Raw genomic sequence first — 13,957 nt, forward strand, 5'->3', positions numbered from 1 at the left:
TCAAGCAAAGAAAGCACAAGCCAAAAGTTGTTGTTACAGTAGGCAGTAGCCGAAGCCGAGAAAAAAAAACACTTGGTCACATCTCGATAAGACCCTGAAAGAAAAAACTAAGGGTTCGGCAGTGCAGCTGGTCCCAAGAAGACATGAAAAAAAGTTGGCGGAGGATATGCAGGGCCACGATAAGGGTTCAGTGGTTCAGTGAGAAAAATATCCGTACATGGTATGAAGTAGTTTTACCGGCAGGCCTTTCCGCTTGACAAACCACGTTGGAGATACTTTTGCACTTCACAGCTTCGGATCGACGGGGATTTACCATGGAAAGCAGTGGAGAAATTTTGGGGGCGCGCCCATAATAATTTCCCCATAAAAACGGTGACCGGACCAGACCCGAACCCGGACAAAGGAACAAATTCTTTTAGTGGGGGCGTAGGCACGTTGTAAAGTGCCGAGCAGCCCAGTGCTATAAGAGAAGCCGTCTGATTGGTCAATCGCGCGATCTATCGAGCGCGCTTCGACGCGTCTAGTTCGCGACGCCACACGCGTCTGTCCAACTTCGCGTAAAGTGGCAGGATAGGACCGCATGCCCCCCTCCACCTCCTTCCAACTAATCTAACCGCCTACCTTGTTTCTCGGAGGCACTTTTGTCTCTCTCTGTTACCGGCAGGCCGGAGTAGACGATTTCAACTTCGGGGAAATCAACAGCCTCTTTTTTGTGTTGTTCATGCACTAGAAAACAAAGAGAGAAAAAAAAAGGAGAACAAGGACGGCATTGAGCGGCACGGGTCAAAGGTAAGACATGAGATAAGAAAAGCAAATATTTTGTCGCTCTTCATGACTTGCAGCAGTCGAGACATTCTGCTTTTGATGTACTGTGCATGAAAGACACTTGGGTTCATCTTTCGTTATCTCCCTACCTTGACCTTGTCCCTCTGTTCTCTACGGTTCCCCCGTGCGGAGGGAAATGGAGTGCATTTGAAGGGAGGCCATGCACAGGTGCAGACAGCCCAAAAAAAAAATCTGGAGAAAGGGAAAACGACGAGGGGGCTAGGGATGAGAGATATGGATATGCCTCGTTTCTCTTCTTCTGTTTCCTATGCATAGACTGTGGTACGGTACGGCGCCCCTCTTCTCCCCCCTTCCGATGGTTGCTGTGGTGTCCCCCCGCTCCCTTCCTCTTTCTCCTGCAGACTGCGACAAGGAAGAGACTTTGTCATGCAGTATTGGGAAAACTGTCGCAACTAGTCCTGGCGATATCTTTGGAGATAGAAGGGAGTGGATGGTCAAATGCGTCATATCACAGTGTTCTAGACTTTGGGATGACGACCGAGGTCGATCCGATACTGAATCGGGTCAGTGCTCTTGTTCGTAGATTGGTAAAAGAACCAAGAGCCAAGGGGGTGGAAACGCCCGAGAGAAAACAAGGCTGCTGAAGGAGGGAAGTCGTCATTTTCGGAATAACAAGGGCTCCAGGCTCGAACAACTCTCTTGCTACGTAAAGGGTCGAACATCGGAGCGATTATGTTATTAACACAGCCCTGGAGGCTTACAGTGCCACATCTGCCGTTCCCGGGACCCGTTTTACGTCCGGATTAATTACCTTGTGATCGTTCAAGTTCACACTCGATCGCACGGTACGGTAATGCAGAGCCACTCACACCAGGATGGGCAAAATGATGGAAATTGACGCAATGCGGTCTGTGCTCTCTTTAGAGGTCTGTCTGGTCTGCGCAAAAGATGTTGCTTGATAATCAGTAGGTGTCTCTCTCTGTCCCTTATCAAGCTGGCACCATCAAGAAAACTATGTACTCGGTCTGAAGGGAAGGGCCAAAGGAGAAAAGAAGACCGTGAACGTAAGCCCTTTGATAATCGAGCGGCAACCAGGGTGGTCATGTGGACGTTGGGTTGTATGTCGAATGAATGCGTGCGCTCCATTCACAGCAAAGTGAAGACGAGTGACGGCGCGAATTGGGTGACAGTGGCCAGGGTTTCCCAACGGCGGACGACAGATTGGTATCGGCACTTGGACGAACTCGGCTTGGCCTGTCACCATGTCCTGCCCCCCCAGACGAACCCTTGTAATTCTCTGGAACGATGTGATGACCAAGGTACGACCTTGGTAAAGTCAGTCTACTTCCCTAGCAAAGTACACATAACAGTGACTTAGATGAGGCCCGCCTCTGCCGCCCTTTGGCTCGGGGCTAAGTTTGATTGATTCGTTGTCACTCTTGCTAGAGAAGAAAGACTTTCTTTGTTTGGTTTCGTCAACGACGCCAAAAAAAAAGAAAAGAAGACAGATCGGCACCAGCACAGTAAAACATAAACAACAAAACCACACTAAAAATTCTAGCTTCTAAAGAAAAGGTATTGTCGCAAAGTAGGACATTGCTGAGAAGAAAAAAGGAAACGACAGGAGCCCCGATGGGGCATGGGTTTGGCGGTCAGCCAAAGTGAATCAGAAGAGTTTTCTCCACCAAAGAAGTGCCCACCCCCACTAATCATAATTCATCTCATCAAGGTCTCCGCTTAAAATGACCCGCCCGAACCAAACTTGCCAGGGTCCAACGCCCTTGCAGGGTGCGCTGTCGAGCTGTTTGCGGTGGCATCCTGGGGGCCCTTTCTCTCGCTCTTCTCTCCCAATTGTCACCGACATTATCAGGCGCATTAAGGCCCTTTGCTTCCCACCCACACCCCAGTCCCGGTCTCCTCTTCATCCCTCCCACCCCCGTTTTCCATTCCATCCAAAACACAAACAACTCGCACCTCACCTCGCCATCTTATTTGCAACACAACAACCGCTCACGAGTACAACAAACACTAGCCTTCTACTTTTCTCTTGCTTGACTTGCATAAGACAACCCAAATCGTAAAACACAATCCGACTTTATTGAGCACTTTCCCCAGCCTGCGCATTACCACCTTTTCTCCTGCGCCCGCCCGACAATCTGTTGCCGTCGCGACCTGTCGCAAATCGCAAAACCAGCGCATCGTCCCAAACAACAGACGAAAGACAACATAACAATAGCACTTCTATTCGGAACAAGCGCAGTCAAAATGCTTCTCCCCTCTGCAGTCTCCTGCGACAGCAATAACGGCTACGTCGCGTCGTCGCAAGCCTACCGTCTCCAGCCCGCGGCGCAATTCGCCTCACCACCCAGCAGCCCACCGCCGACCGGGCTTGGCCTCAACAACCTCTTCGCGACCTGCCGTAGCCTGCAGGCTCTCCTCGCCGCCCCCGCCCCGAGCCTCCTGGCCACTCCTCCCCAGATCATCCCGCAAAAGGCACTCGTCCGCAGCACCAGCAACAACAACAACGGCCAACTCCCCAGCCCTCCACTCACACACGCGCCGTCGCCCCTTAAGCTGCGTCTGCGTCCGCGCAAGCCTGCAGCATCGACGGACAGCAAAAGCACCACAAACATGCACAACACAGAGACGCCTCGCAGGCGAAAGGTCGTCAAGCGCGCCCCGCCGCCGCCGCCACCACGCGGCGCCAACAAGAGGCGTCGCAGCGACCAGGACGACGATGTGTCGTCGGAGAGCGAGGCGGAAAACCACAACGATGAAGACTTGATCATGACAGCAGCTCCACAGACGCCAAAGCGCGCGCGCATCGCGCCGGCCATCGTTCCTCTCGGCCTTGAGCGGGCCGACTTTCACAACGTGCACGAGCCCCAACAGCAACAGCAGGGCCGCGATGGCACCGAGGTCGAGGTCGAGGCGGACGGCGAGGAGTGGAGCGCCGAGGACGACAGGATCCTGGTGGAGCTGGTGCTCGAGAAGCTCAGGCTCTCCAAAGAGGAGTGGCAGGACTGCGCCAGGAGCATGGGCAGGGACAAGGCCAGCCTCGGGAGGAGGTGGAAGAGCTTGATGGCGCACGGCGACGTCGGCCTCAAGAGCAGCAGCAGGAGTCGACGTGGGCGCATCCATGGGACGTGGAGGTAGTTTGTTTTACTTTGATTCTTCTTCTTCATTTGTCTATAGATGGTGTTTCTCACTGATCTCTGGCAACCTTATTCATCTGCATATTCTGTTTCGCCCTATAGGGGATTCTACTCTTTTTAGCCTGTACATTTTGCATGATACCTTTTTCACTTTCGAGCCATTTTTTTCTCGCTTATCTACTCTTTTCGCATTTTACCATCATACAGCCCAAACAGAGCCAGGGCCGGAGTTGTTTCTACAAGATCATCCATCTCTCTGTTCATCTAGTTATCTTTTCTTGCTTTTCATAAGTTTCCTATTCTAGATAGTCCTGCATCATGGAGACAAAATTTCAAACAGCATCCAGATCCTCTTGTTCTTTTTTTCAAGCCACATTCAAAAACTCGTCTGCAATGGGGCAGGCAGTTATTCTTTCTTTCTTTCTTTCTTTCTGGAACCCGGACTGGTGAATACAAACACTTGGAGAAATAGAAACCTCAAAACAAACCTAAACTTGTTACGCCACCCAAACAAAGCTAAACCTTCCGCTTTTCCCGTTTTGCTTCTCAAATCTTGTCGCCCCATCATGCCGTCCCACGCCTCCACTACTCTAGTCTAGCTCGTCTAGCAAAGTCCAGGTAGCTTTCCCGTCCGAGCTTCTCTTTTTTTTTACCCCAATCTTCAACGAACAAGGGAGAAGCTGGCGCGGCCAGCCCGCCCTTGTTTAGGTCTGGTGACGAATGTCTGTGGTTTGTTTTTGTTTTGTTTGTAAGAAGCACAGACGCTTCTGTCAAACGCCCCATCAATTGTCTCTTTTTCTTTCGAAAGATGAAACCAATTTAGCAGCCACATGGGGGGGAGGGCAGAATAATAAATAAATAGAAAAAGAGGGTCGCAAGGGCCATCCTCAAAAAGAAAACGGACGCCAAGACCTGTCAGGACATGCTCTCCCCAGATCTCTTTTTCTGCATCTGGTCCGATCTTTTTTGCTGTGGTTTGGTCCATGTCTTACTCAGGTTTGCCCTTGTCAATATCTATCACTTACTCACAGACTGTCATGTCCGTGCTCCCAATATCGATGATGCTTTCAATTGTCAATCCATCGCGTGATATTTGTTCAGGTCTGTTGGAGATAGAGGATTTTGAGTCATTTATGAATCTTAGCGACGAACCCAAATGTCATACTTTGTAATTATGTAACTGCCAGATTGGTCAATTTTTGTTTTGTTTATTCATTTCGTATACCGTACAAATGCCACGGCCTGGACAACTTGTTCAGCGAATTAATTAGGTCTCGATCTAGTTCTAGTTCTATCTAGACCTAGACTACCGTAGACCAGCCGCAGACAAGACCGGTCGATATCCGTCTGTCTAGGGCGAATTACACAACCAACGAACTCCACAATAAAAATCCGTCGGAACTAGTAAGATGTAAACAAACGTCAAGGCCTGTAGATACCAATCTGGCTATGATTTTCGGATAATTGCGTAACATCATGACCGCCGTCGGAAAGCCAGGAGCGATCCAAAAGCTCGTCAAAGAAGGTCCTGCAATGGGGTGTTCTCAACACTGCTGGGAGCCAACCCAAACAGCGACGTTGGCGTCATGATAACGCCGTCCGGCAACCCAATCCTTGCCGTACATGTCCGGGAACGAGCAGTCTTGAACTACGATCTCGGCAGCGTTGCCGATCCAGCCAAACGAGTTGACCGTGTAGCGGTCATTCCTCTGTCGTAAGCGAAACCAAACATGTCAGTGTGGGAAGAAACTAGATAAAGCTCTCGTGTGCAGGTTTAGGGGTGGAGGGTAGAAACTCACATAGCTACACCATCCGATACCACCACCGCTGCCGCAGCTGACACGGCCACAGGTGCCGCCGTCAATGATGGGCTCGCCGTTGACCTTTCGGAGGTACTCAATGCCTCTGCTGATGGACTCGGCCGATGCCGGGCGGTAGTCGCCGTTGCACTCGTTGTGGTCACGCTTGCTCAGCGTGCTGGTCTGGTGCTGCTGCTCCCTCGCGCGCCTCGCTGCCGTCTTCTCAGCCATGTCCTTTTCAAAGTCCGGGTTGAGCTGCAGCATTTTCGCGTAGACCGACTCGACGGTGCCGTTTAGCTGGATCTTCTCGCCCGGCCGGATCTCAACCATCCACTGCGTGTCTACCAAGGTGAAGCCGGGTGGTGGGAAAGTCTGCTGGTGGAAATATGATTTGGGCGGGTAGCTGTGAGTTAAATTTTGTCTATTTCACAGTCCAGGGGTGTCTTTCTTCCCTTACCATGGAATCGTTCATGTGAACGCGAACAGTCGACCCGGCAGTGGCAGCAGGATGGATGGCAGCGGCCTCGACGGCGACCATAGCCAGAGAAGCAAAGGCCAAGAACTTGGTCACGGCAGTCATGATTTGGCTAGTATCTATGCCCTGTATTGATGTGGGTGCAGTGGTAAAGAGATCCTGAGTTGATAATAATAGTAGTAGTAAGGATAGGGTTGGGCAAGAGAACTAAACTGGGAGAGAAACGGAAGAAGCAGAACCAAATGCTCGATTCTAGATATTTGTATCTTTCCCCGACTAAAAGAAACATGCACGACCAACAACCTCAAGCAGTCTGGCCAACGGTGACTGTGGGGTCCTAGGCTGTGATTCTCTTTGAACTCAAGGTAACGCACTTTCCGCTTGGTCTCGTTGGCTTTCATCTGATGCCTTTTGGGCACCAGAAGCCCATGCGGGAGGTTAGCAACTTATCCTTATTGCGTGGGCAAGGTATTTTGGTCACTTATCCGGTCACTTGGTTTAGGTATGTGCTTCATGCGGTAGGATAGACGTTAAGGTTCTCTTTTCTACCAGACTAGCAGTTAGTTTCAATACTTGAACACACATTTGCACCTCATTGCCAAGAAATGGACGAAATCAATGTAGTTTCTCATGTATCCCCTTGTCCCCTCCTGATTTCCGTTTTGGAAGCCATCGATAAAAACCACAAAAAAAGCATCGTCCAGGTTATCATTATATATATATATATATATCTAAGAAACAGTCATAGAAGTGAATGAATAAAACCAGTGCACAAGTATGTAGAAAAACAAGGAAGTAGAGTTGCTCAATAAGTAAGAGCAATGCGAAACCAATCTACCCATCAACGCCCGCAAACCTGAAGCACGCATCCTCAAATGGTCTCCCATCCACCGTTGTTGACATCGCTCTCCAGCCTCCTCGCGATCAGGCTTGGAATGAGGTGGGACAGCCACAGGTTTCTCAACATTGTGTCGTACCGCTTTTGATGAAGGAAAAGCTGCCGCCCATGCCTGAAACCCATGTCTGCCTCGCCGTACTTGTCAATGAAAGGCGCCTGCATCCACGAGCCCACGATCCCATGAAGCACGAAGACGGAACACTTGCGGATGTTGATGAAAAGCCCAACGTTTCCTTGACACCTGATTTGTGGAGAAATCTTTTGTTAGCCATGCTACTTGAAGGTCAAACCAATGGAACGAACTGCTGGTTAGAATGGATAAGGCGACATACTTCATCCTGTGCTGTTGACAACCCCCGATCTTCCGCTTGACACTCTTGCCTCGCCCCGGCTGGTCCTGTCGGACAGTCTGGAGGCAGCAGATGGACTGCGAGCAAAACACCTCACCGCAGTGGAGACACAAGGCAGGATCCGAGACCTCCCTGCCCGTCGTTGGACATTTGCACCTTGTAACCTCGTCGATCAGCGAGTCGTAATTCATCGGCAGGCCTACGAGCTCAAAGATACCCGGGTGGCTGACAAGGGCAGTGGTGTTGTCGTTGCTGATTCCGTCCTTGCCGGGCTTTCCGTCCCCGTATATGACATCATGCTGAATCCAGCCTCGCATGACCTGGAACGTTCGGTCATCTTGCGATATCGAGGCACACATGTCGTCAAACGATGGAAGTCTCAGAGCTTCCGTAAGCCGCTCAATCTCCTCGAGCTCCGGCGAAGGAGATACATGGTTCACCAAGTCGACACCAAACCTGACGTGAAGCAGCACCGCACACTTGCGGAGGAAGACGAGAGCATACCGCCTGACGAATTGATAATGCATCGCAAGACCTCCCTCGTTAAACAAAGGTTGCTCAAACCCACGATTTTCACCCAGGCTGCTGTCAGATTTGTCCAGTATGGAGACGTCAGGAATGGAGCTGGCGCCACCGCTCGTCCTAGTGCGGATCAACATGTTCTGCTCCATGACGCCCAGGCAAAAAGACGCGAAGCAGCGAAGAGGGTCCCCTTCCTGCGTGTGCTTAGCCAACAGTTGCGGCAACCACGTCTGCGTCGGCATGTTCCGACCCATATGATAGACCACTTTGGTAATCTCAGCCAGGTAGCACAGCCTTACCAAGTTGGCTATCTCTGCCCCTCTGACGCGCATGATGCCAAATACGGCCTCACAGAGGAATACAAACGGGTCTAGTCGAAGAAGCGGTTTGTAGTCCTGCATCGGAGAGCGCGAGTTCTCCGTCTCTGCGTTTGCATACGACTCGATAAAGAGCTGGCAGTGTTGCCGCTCACAGTCGCGACGAAGCTCTCTGGCGATTCGGTTGTCGCCGCCATCCTTCTGTCCGCCAATGGAAATGTACGAGTCCACAGTCTCGGCGAAGACACGCAGATGCGTCAGGACCTGCTCCGGAATCTTTCCCAAGAATGACACGCCATACTCGGCATCCGTTCCACGCTGTTGAATCTCTGCCGCAGAGATCGAGAACCCTACTGCCCTCGCAAGGGTGTCAGTGTGACTGAGCTCGCCGCCTTTGCCCTCAAAATTATCGATTGGATGATGCGACGGTATGCGGTTGATTTTGAGTGTGCTAGTGAGCCGGCGGTAAACTTCCACCAGCTCCTTCATGGGGTTTCCGCTTTCGGACACCGGGTTCGGTCGCCGCGGGGTCTCAACCACGACTGTCGGACGGCCGAACATGGAACCATATCGAGCAGAAGTAGACATGCGCGGGTTGGGTACCAAAGGCCCTTCGGGGTATTCCCATACATCGGTCGCCGGGTTTGCTACTCTGTCCGCCATCTGCTTGGCCAGGGTCGAGCCGGTATATGCCTGGAAAGTTGGAATAAGATCGACTTCCGCTTGACCCAGATCCCGGCGGTAGTGCGGATTGCGCATCTCGTTCTCGAGGAAAGCCGCAAATTCATTTTCCGGGGCAAGGACACCAGGATAAGATTCCTCTTTCCCTTTCCATATGATTGGGAGAAAGCAGTTGCCCAGGGCCTTGCACAAGGGACAGACGAATTCCAGCCTGTCTGTGTTCTCGGGGTGTTGACGCGCGATTTGGTGACTGTGGCGGTTCACCATGGACTTGACATAAATCTCAAAGCAGGCATAGTGCATGATGTGACCACAGCCAATGGATACCGGCCCCGTTCTGCAGTTCTTTGCCGGGAAACCCTTGCCGACTGTCTGCCTCTCCGCAACGAAGGTCTCGCCAGCAGAGTTGACCTTCTCCACCAATTTTCTATTCTCGTGGGCTACGCCGAACGGTCGAATGTGTTCAGCGGAGCGGTCAAGGTTCTTTGGCGTGTTCACTGCCTCGCGAACAAAGTCCGGATCTTGAAGATCCGTCTGGCGCAAAATGCTGCTCTCGGTCATGAAACCAAATGTTCCGTACAGCTTCCGGTCGTCTGTGTCTTCCTGGCAAAATATGCAGGTCGCCGACGGGTACTTCCAAAAGTTCTTTTGCTCCTCCGCTGGTGGTGGCATCACATAGTCCTCATCATCATACTCAAAGTCTGTGCCAGCCTGGTTTTCCATGAAGCTCTTTTGTTGCTGCTGGAACTTGGCCATGACCCGAGCTTGGCGTTCCTTTGCAGCACGCTTCTTCCTCTCGCGCTCCTCTTCCAGGTCCACAGCATTTGCTGGTGAAGCGGTACTAACACGGTCAATGACCAAGCCAAACCGCGAATAGGCAGTTTCGAAAGATCTTGGACGCTTCTGGCGCATCCTCTTCAGTATCAAGGCTACCTTTGGATGGCAGGCTTTGAACTCGGGCTTTGTTGCGAGAAGGTCCAAAAGAGCCACGATGGTTTTGGCGGACGGGGCATCGGGCATGAAATTACTTCTTGCAACCCGCGTCAAGGCAATCTCGATGAAAGATTGTCCACCGGAGATCTCGGTCGCATTGTCTTCTGAGATGGCAATCAAGACAAGATGCAGTACCATCTGCAAATAGGTCTCGACTCTGGTTGGCTGGACATCAGGTGTGAGTCTTGTCGCAACCAACGGATACAGAAGCGAATAGTAGACAATCTGAGCAAACATGCCAGTCCGAGTAAAGTCGGCGAGGCCAACAAATATCCCTGATGGTATGGGCCTCAGCTTTGGCTCGTATACTATATCTTCCACAGGACGCCCCGTCACAGCCGCCTTCATCTTCTTGTAAGCATTCTCTGCCTCTTCCCTCTGATTCTTGCTGTAGTGAGAGATATAAGGATCAATCTCCTCCGCGAGGTCACGCTTCAGCTCAAAAGTACCCACGTCGGACATGCCTTCGGGCGCCTTGTAGTTTGTGATATCGTTGAGAACAGAGTGAAAGTTTTCGTTCTCTTGGTACTTGGCCGGCATCTTGTTACATATCTCCGAAAATGAAAGGGGCTTGAAGCATAGAACATGTGTGATGTCGCGGCGGATGGTCAACAAATGAGCATTTGGCTCGACTTCTGTTGGCATAAGCGACGTCCGGTCACTCAACAGGACGATGAGTAGATGGATCATGTCTTCTACGACATCGAGATGCTGGCCGTCATCCTGGGCTGCCGACTTTTGCTCAAAGAAGCCTTTGACCCACTTCTCCATGCCGAAACGGTCGATGATCGAGGCCAACACCCTGCTTGGATTGCATATAATCATAGAAGTTTGCAGGAGGAAGATATCTCGGTGATGTGACACGTCACGATCTTTGACGCCGCGGTAGGTCCCGGCTTGGTGGCGGAGGCTCATACCGTTCCTTACCCACATACCTGCCTTCATCTGCGATAGCCATGCACAAACGCGAAGGGGATAGTCGAGTGCGGCGATGAGGTAGTCTTCAGAGGTCAAGTCTCTCCTAGGCCAGAGCTTGCGACCCATTGAGCGAGGCTTTCCTTTGAGTTCGTGAGAGTCGAAGCTGAGAAGAGTTCGAAGTTGCGCTGCAGGCATCGACTTTCCACATTCAATGAGCCACGACAGGGTGTAGTGAAGGGCATGGTGGAAGCTGATGGGCTGGTCTTCTATGACGAATCTAACAACCTCGTACTTCCCAGGATTGTCGTCAAATTCAAAATCCGTTATCGTCTTGAATCTGACCTCATCTTTGACCTCGGTTTGAGTGAACCTGGCTCTCTCTGCGCCAATCGAGTTGATAATAACAGTCTTTGCAAGCAGCCGGAGCGCCCTGAAGAGGTACATCGAGTCCTTGTCCGGGAGATTGCGGAACGACTCAGAGAACTGCTTACACAGGCTGTTGACTTCCCTCGTTATCAGAGACGCGTTGATCCACGTGTCTGTCTCGTACTCGACATGATCTCCTATGGCACGCGTATTAGGACAGATGCCCTGGTGCAGCTTGACCAGATCAAGGAACTGCAAAATATATCGTTCTTCAGTGCGCAGCCGTTCCTGAACGTGCTGAGATCCAAACAGATACTTGAGATCCGTGAAGAAATGGTACATCCGCCTGTTCGTCACAGTTCCGGTCTCAAAGGCAAGAACGGCATTGGAATTGACATCCCATGGATGACCAACCTGCCTCATAGTGAGAAACGTATAGAGAATCGCCATCAACGTCGTGAGGAAGTTGCCCCGCTCAACAATCTCCGCCGTTATAGATGGCGTCGTAAGCATCTGCAGCGAAATGTTGATGATGGAATGGTCGGGCTCGCGGTCACCAATCAGGTACAGCTGTGCCAACATCGTGTACAGGCCGGTGAAGCGAAGCCCGAGTACCCGCTTGAATTCAGGAATAGTGACAACCGTCGAGATGTAAAGCGAGCGGAGGTCATTCCTAACCTTCTTCCAAAGTCTGAGGTCAAACAAAACCAACCAGTCTAACCGAACACGCTGGAACAGGTCCTCGGCAACCGAGAGATTATGGCGCTGCAGGTACGCTGGCGGCACGGTCAACCAGTATTTGCCTGGTTTTGGTGGTGCTGCCTCAGCATCATGCTTCGTGCCCGGCGTCTTGGGTATCTCCAGGTTGTTTTTGACGTATACTGTGGGTGCTATCAGAGGCTCGGCAGTGTCAGAATCGGATGGTGTAATATCGCGATCTCTGTTTCTATTATTGGTGCGACGGGCAGGCTGTGGTGCTGTAGCGGGCGGCGGTGGCGGGGGCGGCGGAAAACCTGCTATCGCCGCCTCGTCTTCCTCGAGTGCTTGATCTGCTGTGCCCTGGTCGATATTACCCTGGGGCCAGTCGGTCATGTTGTCGTCCGTAGTCCCTCGCGCATCAACCATAATGATATCGTCCTCGTCATCATCGTCAACATCACCACGGTTGCCATCGTCGTCATCAGCATCATCGTCCATGTCTCCGTTGCCCGGCGTGCCAGCATCACCTTCCATATCCTCGTCTCGGTTGTTTTGGTCATCATCATCATCGTTGTCATCTTCAACATCGGCATCTACCGGGAGAAGGTTTGCATTTTGTTCCATAAGCCTCGCTGCCATCCTCATCTGTACCAGCCGCTGTTGCAACTCATACCATTGGGCATCATAGTTTTGTTGCTCCAGCTCGTGATCGTAAAGTCCATCTTCCCCAACGACAGCATGGCTTGCCTGGCTTCCTCGATGCCATGGCTTTAGCATCTCCTCGCAAATAACGCGGCGAAGTATGGCATGGTCGCTTCCCACAGTGCAACCTGCGATGTCACCCAGCCACTCGATGATGGTACCACACATCTGCTCCCTGAACAAGTCCCTGGCGGAGCGAATTGTGACGGTGATCTTGATTTGTTCGATAATCTTGGATATGCGGAGCAGGTTCTCCAGATCAGTGTCTGCGTATATCACGCTACGACCGATGGCATCAGTCTCGTCGGCACGCTTCCGTCCTTCGCTCTTGGGTAAAGAACAGGCCCGTGCGACCTGATCCGTGACGTCGACGTGTGTATGCTTTTCGTCGTTCCAGAGAACGACTGCAAACTTGTCAGCAGGCTCACTATCAGCGCTACCGTATACTGATGACAATCTCGACATCCTCTCGTCCTGCAAGATGGACTCTTTGGTCTTTTCAGAACGAAGCTGTTCGGGGGAACAGGATATGACGTCGCAGAGGTAGTCAAAGACTCGGCCGATCGTCATGGCTATGCTTTCCTCCAGGTCCTGAGGTAGTCTGGCATCTTTGCCCTTGTTCTTATCTGGGTGGCTTGATTCGAAGATTGAATGTATGGTGCAGAACATGGGAGTTTTCCATGCCTCGGGATCTCCACAGTCGCAACAGCCGCTGTTGCCTGGCGAAATATTTATTCGGACCATGTGGCCTGTGTGGTCTGTAGAGTCGAAGCATCGAGCGCAGAGGCAGCAGGTATCGTCGGTACTGCATGTTCGACAAGAGTATGTAGCTTCGCCGGGTTTGAAGATGTGACCGCACGCGTTTCCTCGGGCTGCTTCGGTGTATTCGGCGCCTTCAACGGCTCCCTGCGCTTCTCGAAGCTTGAGTGTACCTCCTCTTCTCAAAGGGCCACCTCTTTCAGGGAAAAAGAGTCTCATATACTCTTCTTTGCCGCCGGCCATAGACCAGAAGAGCGCTTCGAGGAGCTCGTGCGAAGCTTGTTCGGTGTAGTTGAACTTGTGCATCGAGGGCAGCGAGCCAAGAAAATGGCAGAGCTGCCGCTCTTGAGACGACATCTCCAGCTCTTCGCCTTCCATGGTTGACTGTTTTGATGTGGTGATCCAGTCACCGATGAAGAGTTGTAGGAGCGGGGGTGGGCGACGTCAACGGAGGGCCCAGCTGGAAGGCGCCCAAAGTACAGGTGCCGTTCACTTATCGATAAGCATGACACAGTGCCAACGCCAACAGCCCCCCAC

General features: G+C 51.8%; 4 protein-coding genes across 4 annotated transcripts; 1 reads left to right on the forward strand and 3 right to left on the reverse strand.

Moving 5' to 3' along the window:
- Window positions 1-1,212: 1,212 nt before the first annotated feature.
- On the reverse strand, window positions 1,213-2,409 carry MGG_16463 (uncharacterized protein). Its single transcript, XM_003710616.1, has 3 exons — window positions 1,807-2,409; window positions 1,656-1,723; window positions 1,213-1,557 (listed from the first exon to the last, which is right to left on the reverse strand). The coding sequence occupies exons 1-3, from the start codon at window positions 1,930-1,932 to the stop codon at window positions 1,305-1,307; spliced, it is 447 nt and encodes a 148-aa protein (XP_003710664.1). The 5' UTR covers window positions 1,933-2,409; the 3' UTR covers window positions 1,213-1,304.
- Window positions 2,410-2,737: 328 nt separating this feature from the next.
- MGG_05748 (uncharacterized protein) lies at window positions 2,738-4,563 on the forward strand (the record flags this gene model as incomplete). The annotated part of the gene is made up of 2 exons (XM_003710617.1): window positions 2,738-3,941; window positions 4,536-4,563. Exons 1-2 carry the CDS (start codon window positions 3,052-3,054, stop codon window positions 4,561-4,563), a joined length of 918 nt encoding a protein of 305 aa, XP_003710665.1. The 5' UTR covers window positions 2,738-3,051.
- An 856-nt stretch (window positions 4,564-5,419) lies between these two features.
- On the reverse strand, window positions 5,420-6,320 carry MGG_05749 (uncharacterized protein; the record flags this gene model as incomplete). Its single annotated transcript, XM_003710618.1, has 3 exons — window positions 5,420-5,650; window positions 5,741-6,112; window positions 6,198-6,320. The coding sequence occupies 3 exons, from the start codon at window positions 6,318-6,320 to the stop codon at window positions 5,486-5,488; spliced, it is 660 nt and encodes a 219-aa protein (XP_003710666.1). The 3' UTR covers window positions 5,420-5,485.
- A 505-nt stretch (window positions 6,321-6,825) lies between these two features.
- Window positions 6,826-13,841, reverse strand: MGG_13171 (E3 ubiquitin-protein ligase ubr1). The gene is made up of 2 exons (XM_003710619.1): window positions 7,446-13,841; window positions 6,826-7,354 (listed from the first exon to the last, which is right to left on the reverse strand). The coding sequence occupies exons 1-2, from the start codon at window positions 13,796-13,798 to the stop codon at window positions 7,087-7,089; spliced, it is 6,621 nt and encodes a 2,206-aa protein (XP_003710667.1). The 5' UTR covers window positions 13,799-13,841; the 3' UTR covers window positions 6,826-7,086.
- Window positions 13,842-13,957: the final 116 nt, after the last annotated feature.

Source organism: Pyricularia oryzae, chromosome 1 (assembly GCF_000002495.2).
Source record: "Pyricularia oryzae 70-15 chromosome 1, whole genome shotgun sequence".
NCBI lineage: Eukaryota > Fungi > Ascomycota > Sordariomycetes > Magnaporthales > Pyriculariaceae > Pyricularia > Pyricularia oryzae.